Source organism: Biomphalaria glabrata, chromosome 2 (assembly GCF_947242115.1).
Source record: "Biomphalaria glabrata chromosome 2, xgBioGlab47.1, whole genome shotgun sequence".
In the NCBI taxonomy this organism is placed as follows: Eukaryota; Metazoa; Mollusca; class Gastropoda; family Planorbidae; genus Biomphalaria; species Biomphalaria glabrata.
In genome coordinates this window covers 31,304,449-31,329,410 of record NC_074712.1, presented here as the reverse complement: position 1 = coordinate 31,329,410, position 24,962 = coordinate 31,304,449, and the positions used below count along the sequence as shown (strand labels likewise).

At 40.8% G+C, this 24,962-nt stretch overlaps 1 protein-coding gene across 3 annotated transcripts in view; it reads left to right on the top strand.

Moving 5' to 3' along the window:
* LOC106052439 (QRFP-like peptide receptor) overlaps positions 1-22,588 on the top strand; it is a 43,413-nt gene extending 20,825 nt beyond the window's left edge. For 2 of the 3 annotated variants that reach the window (XM_056020052.1, XM_056020053.1), the window contains exons 7-9: positions 9,243-9,414; positions 18,178-18,254; positions 21,643-22,588. In XM_056020052.1, the coding sequence (XP_055876027.1) occupies positions 9,243-9,414; positions 18,178-18,254; positions 21,643-21,648 (255 nt within the window). In that variant the 3' untranslated portion in view covers positions 21,649-22,588. The remainder of the gene's footprint in view (positions 1-9,242; positions 9,415-18,177; positions 18,255-21,642) is intronic. The other variant, XM_056020054.1, reaches the window with a different exon arrangement.
* Positions 22,589-24,962: the final 2,374 nt, after the last annotated feature.

Genomic DNA, 24,962 nt, shown 5'->3' with positions numbered 1-24,962 from the left:
TAATGGGTACCTGGCCTTAGTCGGGGAGGTAAAGCCGGTTGGTCGTCTAATGGGTACCTGGCCTTAGTCGGGGAGGTAAAGCCGGTTGGTCGTCTAATGGGTACCTGGCCTTAGTCGGGGAGGTAAAGCCGGTTGGTCGTCTAATGGGTACCTGGCCTTAGTCCGGGAAGTAAAGCCGGTTGGTCGTCTAATGGGTACCTGGCCTTAGTCGGGGAGGTAAAGCCGGTTGGTCGTCTAATGGGTACCTGGCCTTAGTCCGGGAAGTAAAGCCGGTTGGTCGTCTAATGGGTACCTGGCCTTAGTCGGGGAGGTAAAGCCGGTTGGTCGTCTAATGGGTACCTGGCCTTAGTCCGGGAAGTAAAGCCGGTTGGTCGTCTAATGGGTACCTGGCCTTAGTCGGGGAGGTAAAGCCGGTTGGTCGTCTAATGGGTACCTGGCCTTAGTCCGGGAAGTAAAGCCGGTTGGTCGTCTAATGGGTACCTGGCCTTAGTCGGGGAGGTAAAGCCGGTTGGTCGTCTAATGGGTACCTGGCCTTAGTCCGGGAAGTAAAGCCGGTTGGTCGTCTAATGGGTACCTGGCCTTAGTCGGGGAGGTAAAGCCGGTTGGTCGTCTAATGGGTACCTGGCCTTAGTCGGGGAGGTAAAGCCGGTTGGTCATCTAATGGGTACCTGGCCTTAGTCGGGGAGGTAAAGCCGGTTGGTCGTCTAATGGGTACCTGGCCTTAGTCCGGGAAGTAAAGCCGGTTGGTCGTCTAATGGGTACCTGGCCTTAGTCGGGGAGGTAAAGCCGGTTGGTCGTCTAATGGGTACCTGGCCTTATTCGGGGAGGTAAAGCCGGTTGGTCGTCTAATGGGTACCTGGCCTTAGTCGGGGAAGTAAAGCCGGTTGGTCGTCTAATGGGTACCTGGCCTTAGTCCGGGAAGTAAAGCCGGTTGGTCGTCTAATGGGTACCTGGCCTTAGTCGGGGAGGTAAAGCCGGTTGGTCGTCTAATGGGTACCTGGCCTTAGTCGGGGAGGTAAAGCCGGTTGGTCGTCTAATGGGTACCTGGCCTTAGTCGGGGAGGTAAAGCCGGTTGGTCGTCTAATGGGTACCTGGCCTTAGTCGGGGAAGTAAAGCCGGTTGGTCGTCTAATGGGTACCTGGCCTTAGTCCGGGAAGTAAAGCCGGTTGGTCGTCTAATGGGTACCTGGCCTTAGTCGGGGAGGTAAAGCCGGTTGGTCGTCTAATGGGTACCTGGCCTTAGTCCGGGAAGTAAAGCCGGTTGGTCGTCTAATGGGTACCTGGCCTTAGTCCGGGAAGTAAAGCCGGTTGGTCGTCTAATGGGTACCTGGCCTTAGTCGGGGAAGTAAAGCCGGTTGGTCGTCTAATGGGTACCTGGCCTTAGTCCGGGAAGTAAAGCCGGTTGGTAGTCTAATGGGTACCTGGCCTTAGTCCGGGAAGTAAAGCCGGTTGGTCATCTAATGGGTACCTGGCCTTAGTCCGGGAAGTAAAGCCGGTTGGTCGTCTAATGGGTACCTGGCCTTAGTCCGGGAAGTAAAGCCGGTTGGTCGTCTAATGGGTACCTGGCCTTAGTCCGGGAGGTAAAGCCGGTTGGTCGTCTAATGGGTACCTGGCCTTAGTCCGGGAATTAAAGCCGGTTGGTCGTCTAATGGGTACCTGGCCTTAGTCCGGGAAGTAAAGCCGGTTGGTCGTCTAATGGGTACCTGGCCTTAGTCCGGGAAGTAAAGCCGGTTGGTCGTCTAATGGGTACCTGGCCTTAGTCCGGGAAGTAAAGCCGGTTGGTCGTCTAATGGGTACCTGGCCTTAGTCCGGGAAGTAAAGCCGGTTGGTCGTCTAATGGGTACCTGGCCTTAGTCCGGGAAGTAAAGCCGGTTGGTCGTCTAATGGGTACCTGGCCTTAGTCCGGGAAGTAAAGCCGGTTGGTCGTCTAATGGGTACCTGGCCTTAGTCCGGGAAGTAAAGCCGGTTGGTCGTCTAATGGGTACCTGGCCTTAGTCCGGGAAGTAAAGCCGGTTGGTCGTCTAATGGGTACCTGGCCTTAGTCGGGGAGGTAAAGCCGGTTGGTCGTCTAATGGGTACCTGGCCTTAGTCGGGGAGGTAAAGCCGGTTGGTCGTCTAATGGGTACCTGGCCTTAGTCGGGGAGGTAAAGCCGGTTGGTCGTCTAATGGGTACCTGGCCTTAGTCGGGGAGGTAAAGCCGGTTGGTCGTCTAATGGGTACCTGGCCTTAGTCCGGGAAGTAAAGCCGGTTGGTCGTCTAATGGGTACCTGGCCTTAGTCCGGGAAGTAAAGCCGGTTGGTCGTCTAATGGGTACCTGGCCTTAGTCCGGGAAGTAAAGCCGGTTGGTCGTCTAATGGGTACCTGGCCTTAGTCCGGGAAGTAAAGCCGGTTGGTCGTCTAATGGGTACCTGGCCTTAGTCGGGGAGGTAAAGCCGGTTGGTCGTCTAATGGGTACCTGGCCTTAGTCGGGGAGGTAAAGCCGGTTGGTCGTCTAATGGGTACCTGGCCTTAGTCGGGGAGGTAAAGCCGGTTGGTCGTCTAATGGGTACCTGGCCTTAGTCGGGGAGGTAAAGCCGGTTGGTCGTCTAATGGGTACCTGGCCTTAGTCCGGGAAGTAAAGCCGGTTGGTCGTCTAATGGGTACCTGGCCTTAGTCCGGGAAGTAAAGCCGGTTGGTCGTCTAATGGGTACCTGGCCTTAGTCCGGGAAGTAAAGCCGGTTGGTCGTCTAATGGGTACCTGGCCTTAGTCCGGGAAGTAAAGCCGGTTGGTCGTCTAATGGGTACCTGGCCTTAGTCGGGGAGGTAAAGCCGGTTGGTCGTCTAATGGGTACCTGGCCTTAGTCGGGGAGGTAAAGCCGGTTGGTCGTCTAATGGGTACCTGGCCTTAGTCGGGGAGGTAAAGCCGGTTGGTCATCTAATGGGTACCTGGCCTTAGTCGGGGAGGTAAAGCCGGTTGGTCGTCTAATGGGTACCTGGCCTTAGTCGGGGAGGTAAAGCCGGTTGGTCGTCTAATGGGTACCTGGCCTTAGTCGGGGAGGTAAAGCCGGTTGGTCATCTAATGGGTACCTGGCCTTAGTCCGGGAAGTAAAGCCGGTTGGTCGTCTAATGGGTACCTGGCCTTAGTCGGGGAAGTAAAGCCGGTTGGTCATCTAATGGGTACCTGGCCTTAGTCGGGGAAGTAAAGCCGGTTGGTCGTCTAATGGGTACCTGGCCTTAGTCGGGGAGGTAAAGCCGGTTGGTCGTCTAATGGGTACCTGGCCTTAGTCCGGGAAGTAAAGCCGGTTGGTCATCTAATGGGTACCTGGCCTTAGTCGGGGAAGTAAAGCCGGTTGGTCGTCTAATGGGTACCTGGCCTTAGTCCGGGAAGTAAAGCCGGTTGGTCATCTAATGGGTACCTGGCCTTAGTCCGGGAAGTAAAGCCAGTTGGTCATCTAATGGGTACCTGGCCTTAGTCGGGGAAGTAAAGCCGGTTGGTCATCTAATGGGTACCTGGCCTTAGTCGGGGAAGTAAAGCCGGTTGGTCATCTAATGGGTACCTGGCCTTAGTCCGGGAAGTAAAGCCGGTTGGTCATCTAATGGGTACCTGGCCTTAGTCGGGGAGGTAAAGCCGGTTGGTCATCTAATGGGTACCTGGCCTTAGTCCGGGAAGTAAAGCCGGTTGGTCATCTAATGGGTACCTGGCCTTAGTCCGGGAAGTAAAGCCGGTTGGTCATCTAATGGGTACCTGGCCTTAGTCGGGGAAGTAAAGCCGGTTGGTCGTCTAATGGGTACCTGGCCTTAGTCGGGGAGGTAAAGCCGGTTGGTCGTCTAATGGGTACCTGGCCTTAGTCGGGGAGGTAAAGCCGGTTGGTCATCTAATGGGTACCTGGCCTTAGTCGGGGAGGTAAAGCCGGTTGGTCATCTAATGGGTACCTGGCCTTAGTCCGGGAAGTAAAGCCGGTTGGTCATCTAATGGGTACCTGGCCTTAGTCCGGGAAGTAAAGCCGGTTGGTCGTCTAATGGGTACCTGGCCTTAGTCCGGGAAGTAAAGCCGGTTGGTCGTCTAATGGGTACCTGGCCTTAGTCGGGGAGGTAAAGCCGGTTGGTCGTCTAATGGGTACCTGGCCTTAGTCCGGGAAGTAAAGCCGGTTGGTCGTCTAATGGGTACCTGGCCTTAGTCCGGGAAGTAAAGCCGGTTGGTCGTCTAATGGGTACCTGGCCTTAGTCCGGGAAGTAAAGCCGGTTGGTCGTCTAATGGGTACCTGGCCTTAGTCCGGGAAGTAAAGCCGGTTGGTCGTCTAATGGGTACCTGGCCTTAGTCCGGGAAGTAAAGCCGGTTGGTCGTCTAATGGGTACCTGGCCTTAGTCCGGGAAGTAAAGCCGGTTGGTCGTCTAATGGGTACCTGGCCTTAGTCCGGGAAGTAAAGCCGGTTGGTCGTCTAATGGGTACCTGGCCTTAGTCCGGGAAGTAAAGCCGGTTGGTCGTCTAATGGGTACCTGGCCTTAGTCCGGGAAGTAAAGCCGGTTGGTCATCTAATGGGTACCTGGCCTTAGTCCGGGAAGTAAAGCCGGTTGGTCGTCTAATGGGTACCTGGCCTTAGTCGGGGAGGTAAAGTCGGTTGGTCGTCTAATGGGTACCTGGCCTTAGTCCGGGAAGTAAAGCCGGTTGGTCGTCTAATGGGTACCTGGCCTTAGTCGGGGAGGTAAAGCCGGTTGGTCGTCTAATGGGTACCTGGCCTTAGTCGGGGAGGTAAAGCCGGTTGGTCGTCTAATGGGTACCTGGCCTTAGTCCGGGAAGTAAAGCCGGTTGGTCGTCTAATGGGTACCTGGCCTTAGTCGGGGAAGTAAAGCCGGTTGGTCGTCTAATGGGTACCTGGCCTTAGTCGGGGAAGTAAAGCCGGTTGGTCGTCTAATGGGTACCTGGCCTTAGTCCGGGAAGTAAAGCCGGTTGGTCGTCTAATGGGTACCTGGCCTTAGTCGGGGAAGTAAAGCCGGTTGGTCGTCTAATGGGTACCTGGCCTTAGTCCGGGAAGTAAAGCCGGTTGGTCGTCTAATGGGTACCTGGCCTTAGTCGGGGAAGTAAAGCCGGTTGGTCGTCTAATGGGTACCTGGCCTTAGTCGGGGAAGTAAAGCCGGTTGGTCGTCTAATGGGTACCTGGCCTTAGTCCGGGAAGTAAAGCCGGTTGGTCGTCTAATGGGTACCTGGCCTTAGTCGGGGAAGTAAAGCCGGTTGGTCGTCTAATGGGTACCTGGCCTTAGTCCGGGAAGTAAAGCCGGTTGGTCGTCTAATGGGTACCTGGCCTTAGTCGGGGAGGTAAAGCCGGTTGGTCGTCTAATGGGTACCTGGCCTTAGTCCGGGAAGTAAAGCCGGTTGGTCATCTAATGGGTACCTGGCCTTAGTCGGGGAGGTAAAGCCGGTTGGTCGTCTAATGGGTACCTGGCCTTAGTCCGGGAAGTAAAGCCGGTTGGTCGTCTAATGGGTACCTGGCCTTAGTCCGGGAAGTAAAGCCGGTTGGTCGTCTAATGGGTACCTGGCCTTAGTCGGGGAGGTAAAGCCGGTTGGTCATCTAATGGGTACCTGGCCTTAGTCCGGGAAGTAAAGCCGGTTGGTCGTCTAATGGGTACCTGGCCTTAGTCGGGGAGGTAAAGCCGGTTGGTCGTCTAATGGGTACCTGGCCTTAGTCCGGGAAGTAAAGCCGGTTGGTCGTCTAATGGGTACCTGGCCTTAGTCGGGGAGGTAAAGTCGGTTGGTCGTCTAATGGGTACCTGGCCTTAGTTGGGGAGGTAAAGCCGTTTGGTCATCTAATGGGTACCTGGCCTTAGTCGGGGAGGTAAAGTCGGTTGGTCGTCTAATGGGTACCTGGCCTTATTCGGGGAGGTAAAGCCGGTTGGTCGTCTAATGGGTACCTGGCCTTAGTCGGGGAGGTAAAGTCGGTTGGTCGTCTAATGGGTACCTGGCCTTAGTTGGGGAGGTAAAGCCGTTTGGTCATCTAATGGGTACCTGGCCTTAGTCGGGGAGGTAAAGCCGTTTGGTCATCTAATGGGTACCTGGCCTTAGTCGGGGAGGTAAAGCCGGTTGGTCGTCTAATGGGTACCTGGCCTTAGTCGGGGAGGTAAAGCCGTTTGGTCATCTAATGGGTACCTGGCCTTAGTCCGGGAAGTAAAGCCGGTTGGTCGTCTAATGGGTACCTGGCCTTAGTCGGGGAGGTAAAGCCGGTTGGTCGTCTAATGGGTACCTGGCCTTAGTCGGGGAAGTAAAGCCGGTTGGTCGTCTAATGGGTACCTGGCCTTAGTCCGGGAAGTAAAGCCGGTTGGTCGTCTAATGGGTACCTGGCCTTAGTCGGGGAAGTAAAGCCGGTTGGTCGTCTAATGGGTACCTGGCCTTAGTCGGGGAAGTAAAGCCGGTTGGTCGTCTAATGGGTACCTGGCCTTAGTCGGGGAAGTAAAGCCGGTTGGTCGTCTAATGGGTACCTGGCCTTAGTCGGGGAAGTAAAGCCGGTTGGTCATCTAATGGGTACCTGGCCTTAGTCGGGGAAGTAAAGCCGGTTGGTCGTCTAATGGGTACCTGGCCTTAGTCCGGGAAGTAAAGCCGGTTGGTCGTCTAATGGGTACCTGGCCTTAGTCCGGGAAGTAAAGCCGGTTGGTCGTCTAATGGGTACCTGGCCTTAGTCCGGGAAGTAAAGCCGGTTGGTCGTTGTCCTGGCCATAGGACACTTACGTTAACCGTCGGCCATAGAAACAGAATATCTTTATATCGTATTTCCTCCTCCCCAGATAACTAAAGGGTACTTTGACTTCAACTGATCAACACTTTCACTCAAATTTTACCATGCTTCTATTCAAGTCACAACTTCATGTAGGAACTTGGACACGGAACTCAAAAAACGTCTCTAACGATTTTCCTAGAAATTAAACATTTGTATATCTCTGTGATAAGAATTACTAGCTCTTTGGCCATAATGGGGAAACTCTAAATTGAACGTTATAATTGGTTTCAAGTAGGCTAAAAGAAAAACTAAATAATTTAAAATTTGACTGGAGAACTAGAAACTATTTCTCTGGAACGGACTCTACGTCTTCGCTTCGGCTAGTTCCGCATGTTGGCCACATTCGTTCAAGAGTTTAAGAAATGAATGTTCAGGAACATTTTGCACATTTTCTTCTAAGTCTAGATCTAGAAGGACTATCATTAGAATGCTATAAACATAGACTTATTTATATATTGTATCTAGACAGGACATGGAGATCTTTTAAAACTACAAAAATGTCGTGAAATTTTTTTTTAAGTTGAAACAAGGCGTTGTTTTGTAAAGTAGTTAAAAGGAGTAAAGTTTTTTTTTTTCAAACCTAACCTACGTAACATATAATTTAATTTTTAGATCTAGATCTAGTAATTAAACATCAAAGATAAGAATACTCCCGTCTCATAATTATTATTTTGCAAATTTTAGATACATAATCTAGAAAGATCTAGGTAATCAACCTATTTAAATGTACATAAGATGATTAAAATCAACAGGCATGAATTATTTCGATTTAGGATTTTTGAAACATTATGTCAATAGAAACTAACAGGAAATGGCTTTGTTTCATATATTAGCGTGAATATATAGTTCTGTGATTAATAGCCCATTGTAAAAAAAATCTGAGAAATGATTTTGCATTATTTCTAAACTTTGAGAACTAAAGATCATTACTTTTCTAAGACAGAAAAGATTGATTGGGATTTAAAGATCATTACTTTTTTAAGACAGAAAAGATTGATTGGGGCGACTTCCCTTAGAGATTGAAAAAGAGTTACGTACATAAAAATCTATATATATATATATATACTAGACATATGTTACCCGCGACCCGCGGGTCTTTATTTGCGCATTACTGTCGATATAGTCACTGAGAGTGTTTTGTAAACAATTAAACGAAATAATAATGTAATAAGTAAAGCGAATGTGTCAATGTAAAAATAGTGTGAATGAAGCTATCAAATCAAAATAGCTAATAGGCTTAAATCCATTTTTTTAAAATTAAAACTTTTGCTTTTGAATAATCTAGTGGATTGGATTTAGATGTATGTTAAACGTAGCTAATGATCCTTTCACGTTATTTCTCTTTCGCTACGAAAATAAAATTAGTTTTGCGAAAATGGTTTACCCGAAGTCGATACATTCTTATCTATTAAAAACGAAAAGAGCGATAGCTTTGTTAAATAAATGGGATTATAAAGTGAAGAATTAAACGAAATAATTTTTAGTACGCGATTCATGAATGAATATAGATCTAGGCCTATCTCAACTCGGCTTCGCAGCTTTCGTAAGCGAATGTAGCTTTAGAAAACCAAATTTTAATGTTTATTTGATCAAAATATGAAATGAATGGACTTTAATTAATATATTTATGTGTTAAAGTATAAAACTATCTGTGCGAAGAGAAGTTTTATCATCTTAGAGTTGGATTAGAGTTTTAGATCTAGGGATGGTATTATAAAGTAAACAATTAAACGAATTAATTTTTAGTACGCGATTCATTACGGTATTGTCTAATGAAAGAATGTTCGTCAGGAAATCTGTAGTAACAGATTTAAGGAACTAATTAATGTAAAAAATGCTTTTGAAACACAAAATTGAAGGTTAATTTTATTATATAATGAAATCAATGGATCTTCTTTTGTCTTTTCATGTGTCAATGTAAAAAACTATCTGCGCAAAGTGTATTTCTTAAAATTAGATCTAGGTCTAAATCCTTTCTATCTTTTCTCATGTCAACATTGTAGACATGGCCTAGATCCATAAAATACTATAGCTTTAATAGAGTCGGACAATTTTATTTTTTTTGAGGGTCTTAAGTTTGTTTTAGGGCTACAATACATACACTACGGTCTAAGTTGGTACCCAAGGAACATTCCTGCCTAGTTTTATCAAGATTGGTCAAGCGGTTTTGATGTCTATAAGTAACATACATACATACATACCCCTCACATTCTACTTTATAATATATATATATATATATATATATATATATATATATATATATATATATAGGTCTGTGAATCGATCAATCGCGGATACGAATTTGTTTCCAGTTTCCAGCCCTAGATATAATATATAAATCTATGGTTATAAAGTTTAGTATATTTAAACATTCACTTCACCAGGATATTATCTTTAGAGCAAAATACTCGCTGTTTAAATTGTATAAAAAAGTATTGTCTTTTCAAAAGGAAAGGTATTTTTAAAAACGTTCTGTCTGATTGTGTACATCTCTTAGAGGAACGTACGCACAGAGGCAACAACGAAGAGCAAAGTCTTTGAGTTCCTCGTCACCTACTTGACACACATCAATTCAGTTCTGAACCCAATTTTAATTTTCACTTTGAACAAACAGTTTAAAGTGAACTTCCGTAAGAGTTTGGACTTCCCTTTGGTCGTTAGACAGGAAGGTACGATATAGGCAGGCATCTATCTATTTATCTATCTATCTACAGTGGCGTAGCTAGAGTATATGGTGCCTGGTGCGGTACCTCATCTTGATTCTCCCCCCCCCCCCCAAAAAAAAAAAAACAAAAAAAAAACAACTAAATAATAACATTGCAAAACCTTACTTTTTTGTTCAAAATAATATGTATTCATTAATCAAATATTGTTAATTCAAAAAAAATCGCTTTTACATAAACATACTACAAATGAATTTTACGCGCTTTCTTGCTGGCAAAAGTATCAATAAATTTATCAATTTTTTCCACCAGCTCTTGTTTAATGGACAAAATGGACAAATGAGTGAATCGTAAATATGTCATCGTTGATCGCAAGTAATTCTTGATCAGTTTAAATTTGGAAAAACTTCTCTCACATGTAGCAACGTTTACCGCAATAGTCAAAAATATGCGAATCATGATGACGATATTCGGGACTGAATCGTCTAGCTGATATTTTTTTTTATAAAATTCAAGAGCTCAACAGGTTCTTGTTTTGGAAGTGCGGAGGCTTCTGATGAAACTGAGGCAAACCGTTGAAGCCTCTTTCGCTCCAGCAGAAATTCGTTTTTATCAATGTCGCTAGGTGTACTGTCGAGATTGATTTCGACCTGAGGATTTAATAGCCGGGAAGGCGACAAAAATTCATATCTATCTACTACATCATGAAGTTGCTCGAATCGGGTGATTATTTCTTGAACAATCCAGTCCAAGGTAGAATAAATTTCCCTTCGTAGCTCTTCTTTGTGTGTAAGTACAGAGTCGTCACTTTTCTCACCAGGCATCTTTTTCTTATGGCCAATACGTTCTTGAGGTTCTGTACTGATTCTCAGATCTTAACACACGCTTTCGGTAAAGGTAATGCTGACTTCAGCGATGTCCTCTCGATTACTACTTAAAAATGTCTCTAATGTTTTTAGTTTGAGTGAGCAGTCTTGAATAGACAATCCTTGTTTTTGAAGGTAGACTTGCGTATCACTAATTTCAGTTAATACAGGAGCCCAAAATCCAAGATAGGTGAGAAAACTAAAAGACTGAATAGCAACCAATAATCCACCTGCTTCAGATGTAGTCGATGAATTTTCATCTCTGCTAGTTAATGTCTCCAGAGTTTCTATAATTTTAGAAAATGTATCCCTAACCATCTTGACGGCTTCTCCTCTGGCGCTCCAGCTGGTCTCAAATAAACGTTTAAGGCTAGTTCCGGTTATTTTGATGAGGCTATCCCAGCGGTGTATTGAAGTTGAGAAAAAGGCGTGTAAACGGTCCAGTGTACCAAAAAAAAATGTTACCGAATTGACTTCAGCTTCAGCAGCTCGAATTTCTGCTAAATTAAGAGAATGGTTTGAGCAGGCAGTAAATAGTGACTTCTAGAATACGTTTTTGGACACCGTAGTTTTGACCTTTCATGACCGCAGCATTATCATAGCCTTGACCACTCCAGTCCATTATGTCTAAGCCATCCGAACGCAGTTTCTCTAGAATCATCTCAGCGATTCCAGCAGCATGCTTGTCCTTTGTGTCGATGAAGTCAACAAAAGACTCACAAACCTACACCCCGTCATTATCCATGACAGCGTACCGTAAAATTTGGGAAGTTTGATCCAGTTTTCAGATGTTAGATGTACTGTCAAAAATAATAGAGAAATATTTGGTTTGTTTTACTTGCTGTATGATTTGTTTTTTAGCGTGATCCCCCAATATTGTAATAAATTCATTTTGTATTTGTGGAGACATGTTTGTATGGAACAAAGCTTAGTTCGTAGCACATGCTCCCTCAAGAGTGGTACGTACTTTGATAGTAATTTTACTAACTCTCCAGGTTTTCGTCTCTTGTAAAATCAAATCTTGGGCCTTGTTGTCAATATTGTTCCCTATTCTCAGGCGAACTTCAAGTTCCCTCCAAGCAAGCGATGACTGAATGTGAGCTCTGCTGGTCTCATGTTTTTCGATTTTCGGGGATAACCTCCACCACTCATTGAATCCATCTTTGGATTTAAATGAAGATTTGGTACTTGATCTTGTTGAGAAAAGTATGCAGGGGAAGCAAAATAAGGATTCTTTTTTTTTTGGCGAATAACACATCCACTTTCTAAGAACGTTCTCGTCGCTTGACATTTGCCGGAAAAACCAAGCCTTTGAAAGCTTTCTAGCCTTTCCTTTTGCTGATACTTGATGTCTATACGCCTCTCTGAATTGACTGTCCATACGCTGAACTTTTTTAGATCCTTGAGTGACAAGGTGTATACGAATATTATCTGTGATGACATCAGGCCAATCTCCAATGTCGTTCAGTCTAGAGATTATTATCCTGCTTTCTGTATTGTTTACACTGTCTGATGGTTCAGCTTCTTCAGTATGAATTTTTGAGGAGTGTGCTAAAGACATGCTTGTGTGCTGTCCTAAAGTCTCTAGAACCTGCGGTATTGAAGTATTTTCTTCTTTTTCATCATTCAGGATGTTTTTCTGGATTCAATGATAACCGTCTCATCTTGCTTTGTTGCTTTTACTTGTTCAGTTAATTCATACCCAATAACAGCTCGCCTATAGTCGGTGGACTCTGGACAATGATGTGACTTGAAATTGTCTCGATGCTTCTTTAGACTTTATAGTCTACCCAGACCGGGCAGAACCAGATATGCCGATTTCTCCGTCTGAGCTTAAAATGGTTTTGAGGCGCCAGCCTGACTAGTCAGCCTTGAGCACTGTTCATCATTTTTTTTACGTTACAGTATTACAATTAACTAGTTAGTTAAAAAAAAAACTTGTAGAAAACAAAGGTTAGCTTATTTAAAAATATTGACATTACAAAAGAATTATTTCCAAAATTAAATTATATAGAAATGAATAAACTAAGACAATTGTTTAGAGCTAGAGTTTAGAAATATATTTGTAAACTCAATATCTAGATTAAACCAATGGACTAAACAATGAAGTAAAGAAAGGTTGGCCTATCTTCTTCTTTATATTACAGAGCATTGATCAGTGTAGTAACAACATGTGCCGTGTGTCCGAAATAAATGTAGTAAATTAGATTCAAAATGTTCTATAGCTTACATTGTATTGAAGAAATAGTCAAGGAGATGAAACAAAATTGCGACATGACAAGTTTATAAATCATTAGTTCATTTTAAAATACAGTAGTTTATGTTTGTTCGTGTCCATACAATTAGTCATTTTTACTGAAAAGCTTAGGGAAATAGGAAAATAATACACACTGGGGGAATTTTGGTGCCCCTCTCCACTTGATGCCCGCACCCCCCGCACATTGGTAGCTACGCCACTGTCTATCTATCTATCTATCTATCTATCTATCTATCTATCTATCTATCTATCTATCTATCTATCTATCTATCTATCTATCTATCTATCTATCTATCTGTCTATCTATCTATCTATCTATCTATTTATCTATTTATCTATCTATCTATCTATCTATCTATCTATCTATCTATCTATCTATCTATCTATCTATCTATCTATCTATCTATCTATCTATCTATCTATCTATCTGTATCTATCTATCTATCCATCCATCCATCCATTCAGCCATTCATCCATCCATCCAGGGGCGGACTGGGTATCAAAATCGGCCCGGGCATTACCATATAAACCGGCCCACAAATGGCATGTCATATATTTTCGGTGTGGGGGGGGATTTTACCCCACTCCGCAATTTATATATATATATATATATATTAGTGTGTGTGTATATCTAATTAATCTTCATTACATTCTGATCTTTCATTCTTTCAAGCGTTTTTTCTACCCTAGAACACTCTCTTCCTATAAATAGTGGAAAGACAGTACACGCCGCCAAATGGCTGCTAGGGAGTTCGGGGGAGCGCTGCAAGCTCCCTTAGTGGGCCCGGGGAGAAGCCCCGGAACCAAGCATTATTTCCGCTATTTTAAGCTTTAAAAATGCATATTCTGAGGTATCTACAGTGCAATTAGCCTGCTACTCTTCCTCTAAAAAAATTCAAAAACCAAATCTGCTATTCAATGGTGTCCAGCGACTGGTAAAAAATGGTAACTATAGTTTTGCTTTAGCTTTTCTATTGGAGGGGGGAAGGGAAACCACAAAACCCCTTTTGGATACGCTCATAAAATTTGGTGACTGTAGTTTGCTTAAGTTGGCTGCACTGGGGCAGTAAGTAAAGTTTCCCTTTCAGACAATGAGGTCTGAGGCAAGTGATGATTTAAAGACCCTCCCCTCCCGGCTACACCCATGTGTTATATTATAGGTATAAGTCTAATTCTCTACAAAATATATAAAGTTTGATAACGCATCGAAAACTGGATGTATGCATTCGTAGGATTACATAATGTATTCTATTTATACATGTATGTAGTCTGAAAACTATAAACAATACAATAGCAGCATAATGAGTTTGAAGCTTTTTGGTATTACTTATAGATCACAGACGTTTCTTCAAAAAAATAATATTGTTAGGTCTTACGCATTTCATGTGTCAATCTAGTCATGCATGTTGATCTGTGGGTGAAAATATGCTAAATCATTGGTTTTTCTGGCTGACTCAGGCAACCCATTCCATTAAAAGATAAGAGAAAGAAGAACGGTTAGAGAGGCACTTACTTAATATAAAAAGCTCTTGCTTCCTCCTAGTACATTCTCAAAAACGCGATTTGTATATGAATATACTATGACCCATTATTTAAAACTAGTCGACCGGCGGCGTAGCATATGCCGCTATTTTGCATGGCCGGTCTTAGGCCTCTGCAACCTAAGAGACCACAGTGAGCCCCCACTTTCAAAGGATCCGCACTTTCATAGGACCCGAGCTAATTCAAGGTGTATAAATTATTAAATTAAACCATTTTATAAATTAAAACAGATTTCCCGCGCCCTCCTGTCGATTTACCAGGAGCTCCTGGAAATCTCCCGAAATTGCAAAATATACGAAAAAGTCCTTAAAATATACGAAAAATATAGAAAAAAATTTTCCTTTTGGGGGTGTCATTCAATATGGAAAACGCCAATCCTACGCGCGATAAATAAAAACGGCATTATGCATTAGCCGTAATTGTGTAGTCTGGTCAAAGAAGCTTCTCGCGCCTCAAACTAATGAAGAGTTACTTGAGGTCAACAATTCTCAAAGATAGATTGAAACATTTGGTAATTCTTGCTATTGAGCGTGATCTATGTAGGAAACAGAATTATTATGATATACTCTATAACTTTGCTATACGCAAGGCTCGTAAAGTAATTCTGTACGTAGTAAAGAATGAATAAAATACATAGATGAATTTATTTTCTAATACAAACTGTTAAATCTCACAAATTATTCGCTTCCCTACCCAAACTTGGCCCAGCGAAATCCGTTTCGCATATGGCCCCAAAATGGTTAAGTCCGACCCTGCTATTTAGTGTTTGTAAAATGTTTTACATGTTTCGGATGTTCCTTCAGAATTGAAGATAGTTTAGTTTTAGTCCAAACCTCCCGCAAGACGAAGGGGGGTGGGAGCGGGCAGGGTTTGACAGTCCAGCGCGCAGCCATCCGTTGCGACGTGTGAATACCCACTTGTTCTCTCCCACCCCCCCTCTAGTTTTCTCGTGGACTATCCGCAGAAATAAGAGTGATCTTTCCTTTACTTCTTCTTCTCGTTTAAACTGTTGAGGGAAGAAGAGAATTATATATATATATAGATATAAATCTCCTTTCATTTAATATCGGATGTGACAGCGTATAATAAATTATTGTAATAATTTTCATCATTAATGACTTCATACTAAGCATAAGTTTGTCATTAATTATAATAGTATAACAGTTCGTTTAGATCTAGATTTATTTTGTAATTAAAATTTTTTTTTTTGTAAGCCTTAAGTGTAGTAGCTTATATTTAGATCTATTTTATTAAAAATAAACAAAAAGAAACTTACTTTTTCTTTTCAAATCGCAGAAAGTAGAGCTTTATACCCATATTGAGCTGTGAATAAGTTGGGTGGTTTGCAATTTCGCGGCTTTGTGTATGTGTTTAAGTTAATTTCTATTAAGTATTGTTAAAGAGTTAATTGTCGCGCCTTTTTCTGCGTTATATCAATGTTTTCTAACTTAACCTCTCTCATCCCTCTTTTTGTTTAAATTTCATTGGAACCATTAAAAGACGGGGGAGGGAAGGAGCAAAAAAAAAAATTGGGAGTGCCATCAAAGGCCCATGCCGACTAGCAAAATGATTAGGCCAAATACAACCTCGAAGACATCAAAGCAGTCCATGCCCCTCGTGCATAGCAGAAAGTACGGTCTAACGTTTTGCAAACGATAATACGTACAGTGTATAGTGTATTTTTTAAAATTCTTGTTGAATTTCAAACAAAATTAATTGTAATAAGAAGTTCGGGCCTTTGTGTCTTGCTGCTGTGACTTTTTTTTTTTTTTTAAATTGTCTGTATTGAATTTTTTTTTTCTTTGGTCGCGACCAGACCGGCCCATTTGGTACCGGCCCACCGGGCATTTGCCCGTTTGCCCATATAGCCAGTCCGCCCCTGCATCCATCCATCTAACATATCATATCATATTATATCATCACGCAAGTAAGTGTTTTAAATCTCATTAAGAGATGAACTGACCTATATAATTACTTGAAAGGACACTTGTTGACTTATTTAATTAAACGATACATGTTGACCCAATTAATTATATGACACGACACACTGGTGGTGGTTGGCAGAGTGCAGATGTGGTTGAACAAACTATTGGCTTGAAATGAAACCCCCAAATGCTTTAAATGTCCATAAACCAAACAACAGGACGAATAGTGTAGAAAAAAGTGAATCGGGCCTTTTAGAACCTAAAACTTTATTACAGAGAGAAGGGTACAGTCCACAATGTTCCCATCGTTTAGTTCACTACTAGCGGTGACTCCGTCCTTCGTCCGTTCTTTTCTCTAACCTATTTCCGTTCCAAGTTTTGAATGGACCGTCACTTCACTTAGGAACTACCCAAATTAAACGCAACTTCTACGCGTCCTACTATCGGTATGTGATGTTTTGGCGCGGCCGTTTTGGGCGAGACGTTTTGACGCAGGGGACGTTTTGGTGTGAGATATAATTTGATAATAATTAAATAAGCATGTAACTTTTATAACAATGTTTATTTCACCGTCCAGCGAATTTTTTAAAATAAAGGTTTAGCTATGAATGTGTAATAAGTCAGATTCCTAAATGGTAATGACATGCTATCCCCTCCCCTTTAATTATATGGGGATTCTGCTAAGCGCACTGGGCATTCTTCGATTTCTTTCTAAAAGACATTAAAAAAAAATAATTGATATTACTCTAATCTCCGAACAAGCTAAGATACTCTTAAAAGATATATTTTGAGAAATAAGGTTAGTGTTTGGGGTGATTTGGGTGACACATCTCCCCTTGACGCAGGAAAAGTCAAACAAATGAAGACAAAACCAGCACCGAGCACTGGTCGTATGAATCATACGTCTACATGCAGCAAATAATAAGTCACATTCATTCATGGACTTGTTCACATAATAGACGTTATGGTAGCAGATATGAAAAATAATTACTCAAATAACTTATATATAATGTACAAAAACTAAAAATGTTTTTCGCTAAAAAATGTGTTTGAAATTGTATAATAAACAGATTTTTTCACTATATTATACCAAGATAAACAAAGTGTACATTCTACCCCTCCCCCCATCCCACGAAAAAAAAAAGTCTTAATAACTTTGACTATTTCATGCACGCATACTGTGAAGTATGGATGGCAGCCTGGTCTTGTGTAATATTAGTGATTTAGCAATAATTAAATAACAAAATTAAATGCCAAAAATAAAAGACAAAAGTATCTCTTGCGCTGTACATGAAAACTACGTTCGACACAAACACACGTACAAAACAAAGAGATGTATTAATTCTTTTTTAATGAATACAATGAACGTTAACAAGCATTTCGAGCCAAAAGTCCCATGCGCCAAAACGACCTTCGCACCAAAACGGCTGCACCGAAACGTCCTGCTTCGTCCTACTATTGAGTCATTACAACACGATGATCTTCTATTTAATGGCATGACACGACACAAGTTGACCTATTTGATGACACGACTTGACACATGTCGACCTATTCCATGGCATGACACGACGTACGTTGAACTATTTGATGACACGACACGACATACGTTGACCTATTTGATGACACGACACGACACAAGTTGACCTATTTAATGACATGACACGACACAAGTTGACCTAATTGATGACACGACATACGTTGAACTATTTGTTGGCACGACATATTTTGACCTATTTGATGACATGACACGACACAAGTTGACCTATTTGTTGACATGACACGACACAAGTCAACCTATTAGATGACATGACACGACACAAGTCGACCTATTTGATGACATGACACTACACAATTCGACCTATTTGATGACACGACACGACATACGTTGACCTCTTTCATGACATAACAAGACACAAGTTGACCTATTTGATGACATGACACTACATAAGTTGACCTATTTGATGACTATTTGATGACATGACACGACACAAGTCGACCTATTTGATGACATGACACGACACAAGTTGACCTATTTGATGACATGACACGACGTACGTTGACCTATTTGATGACATGACACGACACAAGTTGACCTATTTGACAAACAGACACATGTTGACCTATGTAGAAGAAACACATGTGTCTCGACACTTACGTATCTAAATGCTTCTTCTGACAGACACAGTCACGTTTGTTATTCCTTCAGACTCTGAGGTCCAGGTAAGATCGGAGGTCCAGGTTAGATCCGAAGTCCAGGTAAGGTTCTTTAAAAATTAAATCATTGAAATGAAGCTAAGCCTAAGCTGTTGAAAATGATAACAATTTAATGTTCTGTCTAGACAAAGTTAAGCACAATTTAATGTTCTGTCTAGACAAAGTTAAGCACAATTTAATGTTCTGTCTAGACAAAGTTAAGCACAATTTAATGTTCTGTCTAGACAAAGTTAAGCACAATTTAATGTTCTGTCTAGACAAAGTTAAGCACAATCTAATGTTCTGTCTAGACAAAGTTAAGCACAATCTAATGTTCTGTCTAGACAAAGTTAAGCACAATCTATTTTCTGTCTAGGCAAAGTTAAGCACAATTTAATGTTCTGTCTAGACAAAGTTAAGCACAATTTAATGTTCTGTCTAGACAAAGTTAAGCACAATTTAATGTTCTGTCTAGACAAAGTTAAGCACAATTTAATGTTCTGTCTAGACAAAGTTAAGCACAATCTAATGTTCTGTCTAGATAAAGTTAAGCACAATCTATTTTCTGTCTAGACAAAGTTAAGCACAATTTAATGTTCTGTCTAGACAAAGTTAAGCACAATCTATTTTCTGTCTAGACAAAGTTAAGCACAATTTAATTTTCTGTCTAAACAAAGTTAAGCACAATCTATTTTCTGTCTAGACAAAGTTAAGCACAATTTAATGTTCTGTCTAGACAAAGTTAAGCACAATCTATTTTCTGTCTAGACAAAGTTAAGCACAATTTAATGTTCTGTCTAGACAAAGTTAAGCACAATCTATGTTCTGTCTAGACAAAGTTAAGCACAATTTAATGTTCTGTCTAGACAAAGTTAAGCACAATTTAATGTTCTGTCTAGACAAAGTTAAGCACAATTTAATGTTCTGTCTAGACAAAGTTAAGCACAATTTAATGTTCTGTCTAGACAAAGTTAAGCACAATTTAATGTTCTGTCTAGACAAAGTTAAGCACAATTTAATGTTCTGTCTAGACAAAGTTAAGCACAATCTATTTTCTGTCTAGACAAAGTTAAGCACAATCTATTTTCTGTCTAGACAAAGTTAAGCACAATCTATTTTCTGTCTAGACAAAGTTAAGCACAATTTAATGTTCTGTCTAGACAAAGTTAAGCACAATTTAATGTTCTGTCTAGACAAAGTTAAGCACAATCTATTTTCTGTCTAGACAAAGTTAAGCACAATCTATTTTCTGTCTAGACAAAGTTAAGCACAATTTAATGTTCTGTCTAGACAAAGTTAAGCACAATCTATGTTCTGTCTAGACAAAGTTAAGCACAATTTAATGTTCTGTCTAGACAAAGTTAAGCACAATCTATTTTCTGTCTAGACAAAGTTAAGCACAATCTATGTTCTGTCTAGACAAAGTTAAGCACAATTTAATGTTCTGTCTAGACAAAGTTAAGCACAATCTATGTTCTGTCTAGACAAAGTTAAGCACAATTTATTTTCTGTCTAGGCAAAGTTAAGCACAATTTAATGTTCTGTCTAGACAAAGTTAAGCACAATTTAATGTTCTGTCTAGACAAAGTTAAGCACAATCTATTTTCTGTCTAGACAAAGTTAAGCACAATCTATTTTCTGTAAAAACAAAGATAAGCACAATCAATTTTCTGTATAGACAAAGATAAGCACAATCAATGTTCTGTCTAGACAAAGTTAAGCACAATTTAATGTTCTGTCTAGACAAAGTTAAGCACAATCTATTTTCTGTAAAAACAAAGATAAGCACAATCAATTTTCTGTAAAAACAAAGATAAGCACAATCAATTTTCTGTAAAAACAAAGATAAGCACAATCAATTTTCTGTAAAAACAAAGATAAGCTTTGTTTGCCTTGTAAACCCGCTCTCAATAAAGACAAAAGCAAGTAGTGTTTGAGTTTTTAAGTTGGTTTGTATTGGGCTATTTTAGTATGTTTTTAACGTAGAAACCCCAGCACTAATTTATGTGTAGCAATTGGTAGCATATTGTAGGGTAGTACAACCGGTATCTACCAATAATTCAAATAGTTTTTTTTTTTCAATGTATTTTAAAAGCTTATATCTTAGGATCATTGTAATTAAAGACCACTCAGCGACTAAACTTACAGACACACCAGGACAGAAGAATAAAAAGTAAAATAGCTATAATACATAAAACACTAAACCACAATTTACAAAACACTAAACAACAATTTACAAATAGAAAAACAAAACTTAAGAAATACTCAGACACAAGGATAGAGAGACATTTCGTATTCCATACTCTAGAACAAAGTCATACAAGTGCTCCCTTCTTCCCTAGTGCCATTTTGCTATTACCTAATTTCATGACATCTAACCGAACCAAACTTTAAATCTGAACTAAGCGAACCAAACTTTAAATCTGAACTAACCGAACCAAACTTTAAATCTGAACTAACCGAACCAAACTTTAAATCTGAACTAACCGAACCAAACTTTAAATCTGAACTAACCGAACCAAACTTTAAATCTGAACTAAGCGAACCAAACTTTAAATCTGAACTAACCGAACCAAACTTTAAATCTGAACTAACCGAACCAAACTTTAAATCTGAACTAACCGAACCAAACTTTAAATCTGAACTAACCGAACCAAACTTTAAATCTGAACTAACCGAACCAAACTTTAAATCTGAACTAACCGAACCAAACTTTAAATCTGAACTAACCGAACCAAACTTTAAATCTGAACTAACCGAACCAAACTTTAAATCTGAACTAACCGAACCAAACTTTAAATCTGAACTAACCGAACCAAACTTTAAATCTGAACTAAGCGAACCGAACACGAACTATACTCGTCATCGAACCGAACATGAACTTTAAAATTTGGGTTCGATTCCCATCTCTATCCCCAACTAAGGTTTGGTAGGCCTACCCATTGGTTGAACTCAGGGGCTCCCTAAAAGTCTCGAAATTCAAAATACCAGTCTTCACCGAGATTCAAACCCAGTACCCCAGGTTCAGAAGCCAAGTGCTTAACCACTCAGGCACGACGCCCATTCAAACATATTCTAAGAAACTATAACATTCAAACATATTGTAAGAAAATACAATTTCCGAATTGAATCTAGAATATCTTGTTTGAATCCGTTTTGCCTTAAAACATTACTAATGAGCTACAAACAGTTATAAAGTACAGAAAGTTGAAAACTAACACACATATCTTCATAAGTACAGAAAGTTGAAAACTAACACACATATCTTCATAAGTACAGAAAGTTGAAAACTAACACACATATCTTCATAAGTACAGAAAGTTGAAAACTAACACACATATCTTCATAAGTACAGAACTATATTTAGAACTGTGGCGGTGAGGTTAAATACTTTCTATGTATCAAAAGGAATCTTCAGTTAAGTGTAAAAAAATGTTGTTTTTTTAATTAGCAGTGAAAGGAGCCCACTGGATCATGGGAACTTTCAAGGATATGTTGAATGCGTCTAAAAGAAGAGAGGTTACAGCAAAGTGAATAATTAGTTTGAAGAGCTTAATAGTGATTAAAGAGTTTTATTCTATTTTCAATGCTGTAAACAATGTACACGATGCAATGAATTATGTAATGTATAGGATGCATGTATTGAATCAATATGTCCTTTGAATATTATGGCATATATAATGTATAGGATGCATGTATTGAATCAATATGTCCTTTGAATATTATGGCATACATAATGTATAGGATGCATGTATTGAATCAATATGTCCTTTGAATATTATGGCATACATAATGTATAGGATGCATGTATTGAATCAATATGTCCTTTGAATATTATGGCATATATAATGTATAGATGCGTATTGAGACAATGTACGTACTTCTCAAATGCCCAAGTACACAAACCAATAATAAAGTAAAACGATGTCACTACGAATGCACGTTCAATGACATTGTGTTGTATCCTAGGACATTGTTTCTAATCTTCACGTCTTGGTGGACACAAAGTCGAGTGTCGAGGAAACGTATTTGTCTTTAGTCTAGAGCTTATACTGCAGCAACTATTCATTTTATAACGAACCTAAATTATATATATTTCTAAAAAATTTATTGTTTTAAATTGTAAATGAGACATTTCGATTTTTTTATTACTAAATAAATGTTTAAGAGAAAGAGAGATATGAAATGTGAGAGAGAAAGAGAGGTGGAAAGTGAGCGAGAAAGAGAGGTTGAAAGAGAGAGAGTTGGAATGTGAGAGAGAAAGAGAGGTGGAAAGTGAGAGAGAAAGAGAGGTTGAAAGAGAGAAAGAGAGTTGGAAAGTGAGAGAGAAAGAGAGGTGGAAAGTGAGAAAGAAAGGTGGAAAGTGAGAGAGAAAGAGAGGTTGAAAGTGAGAAAGAGAGGTAGAAATTGAGAGAGAGAGGTGAGGTAGAAAGTGAGAAAGAGAGGTAGAAAGTGTGTGTGTGAGAGAGAGAGGTGAGGTAGAAAGTGAGAAAGAGAAGTAGAAAGTGAGAAAGGTAGAAAGTGAAAAAGAGAGGTAGAAAGTAATAAAGTAATAAAATCTTTCTTTTATTCTTAGATGTTTCTTCATTAAGTTTTACATACAGTTCACTAGAGAAACCCAAATACATCAACTTTTTGTTTCCATTAAAATGCGCAGAGCTCAATAGAACACTGATGTCAAATTTTGCTGTTGTCACTGATAGGAGAAGGGGCATGTAAATGGGGCCTCAAACATTAATCTTCGGACAGGAGGGGCTCGTTAACCTTGGCTGGAGCAGGACAAGCTCTACCCAAACACGGAAACCTTGAGGGAAATTCAGGAGATGGTAACCTTTGTCAGCTTGCAGCCGTTCCTTTGGACACATCAAACGCGTGGAAAGGGGGGGGGGACTGTGGGCGACAGCGTTCTAACAAGAGCTAATGTCACACAGAAGTCCAACCAGCTTATTGATGTTACGTTGAATAGACTCAAAGCCAAATAGAAAATTAGCCTTGACACGTTCACTTCCAGTGTGACACGATCACTTCCAGTGTGACACGATCACTTCCAGTGTGGCACGATCACTTCCAGTGTGACACGATCACTTCCAGTGTGACACGTTCACTTCCAGTGTGACACGTTCACTTCCAGTGTGACACGATCACTTCCAGTGTGACACGTTCACTTCCAGTGTGACACGTTCACTTCCAGTGTGACACGATCACTTCCAGTGTGACACGATCACTTCCAGTGTGACACGTTCACTTCCAGTGTGACACGATCACTTCCAGTGTGACACGTTCACTTCCAGTGTGACACGATCACTTCCAGTGTGACACGTTCACTTCCAGTGTGACACGTTCACTTCCAGTGTGACACGTTCACTTCCAGTGTGACACGATCACTTCCAGTGTGACACGATCACTTCCAGTGTGACACGTTCACTTCCAGTGTGACACGTTCACTTCCAGTGTGACACTATCACTTCCAGTGTGACACGATCACTTCCAGTGTGACACGTTCACTTCCAGTGTGACACGATCACTTCCAGTGTGACACGTTCACTTCCAGTGTGACACGATCACTTCCAGTGTGACACGTTCACTTCCAGTGTGACACGTTCACTTCCAGTGTGACACGTTCACTTGACAATTTCAATAGATGATTATATAAGACACCCTGCAGGACATTGTTTTCACATGAGGTAACTGCATTGGAACAAAGAGATCAGAAGAAATTATTTAGAATTTAAAAGAAAAAAAAAGCCATAGTCAGCATTACATTTTGAAAAGCCTAAATATTTTGAAAAGTGTTTGGCCTTTTTAAACAAATTAATTTGCAATTATAATTTTAAAATTTTATAAACAGTTTCTTTCATTTTACCTTCGTAGATCCGAAAACAATATCAGAGAAGAAATTCGCTAGATCTCTGCTACCTAAAATTTATTTCACAAAATTTTCAACTGATTTTTGGACATTGTGAACTTTATCAGACACCTGTCCCCCTATGAGACACAGTTCACCCTATCAGACACCGTGAACCTATCAAACACTGAGACCGTATGAGATACTGCAGATCCTATCAGACACTGTGCACCTTATTAGACATAGTGGACCAATTGCGGACTGAATCAGACACTTGTTAGGACATGATGAGGAATTTGGCGAGAAAAGTGATTTGTTTCATCAAAAGGTTAAAGTTTTGAAAGTGAGTGACTATTAAAAACAAGACTAAGATTTTTAACTCTGCTCTACTCTTTGGAGTAGATATTTAACTTATCGACATTCGACGGTTACCTTCATTACGTATTAAACGCAGTGGCGTAGCAAGGTACACGTGGGTCCGGGTTCAAGAACATCTTAGTGGGCCCCCTCTAGCTAATAAGACAAATTTAGTGTGTGACAAAAATGAGTAATCTAAATGCAAAGACATTCCAATTTAAAGATCGTACCTTTTTTTTAAAAAATAAGTTATTCGAATGGATGGTTTTAAGGTCATACGATGAGAATGTGTGGGCATTGGCATCGTATTGGTTTCAAAATCAACCACCGTTGGAATCCGCTATTGAAATAATTTAAATAGGCACTCGCTGAACCTCCAAGAAAACATTTAACATCTATATTTCATTTAGTATGGGGATCCAACCCAGGACTTGGTGTTGGACCGAATTGATGTGGAAATCAAGTGCCAGTGCTTCTTGTGACTGAATGAGAGACAGTATTATAAGCGCACATTCTTAAAAGCACGAGATAAAACGATATTATTAATTAATATCTATTCGTTTTAAGAC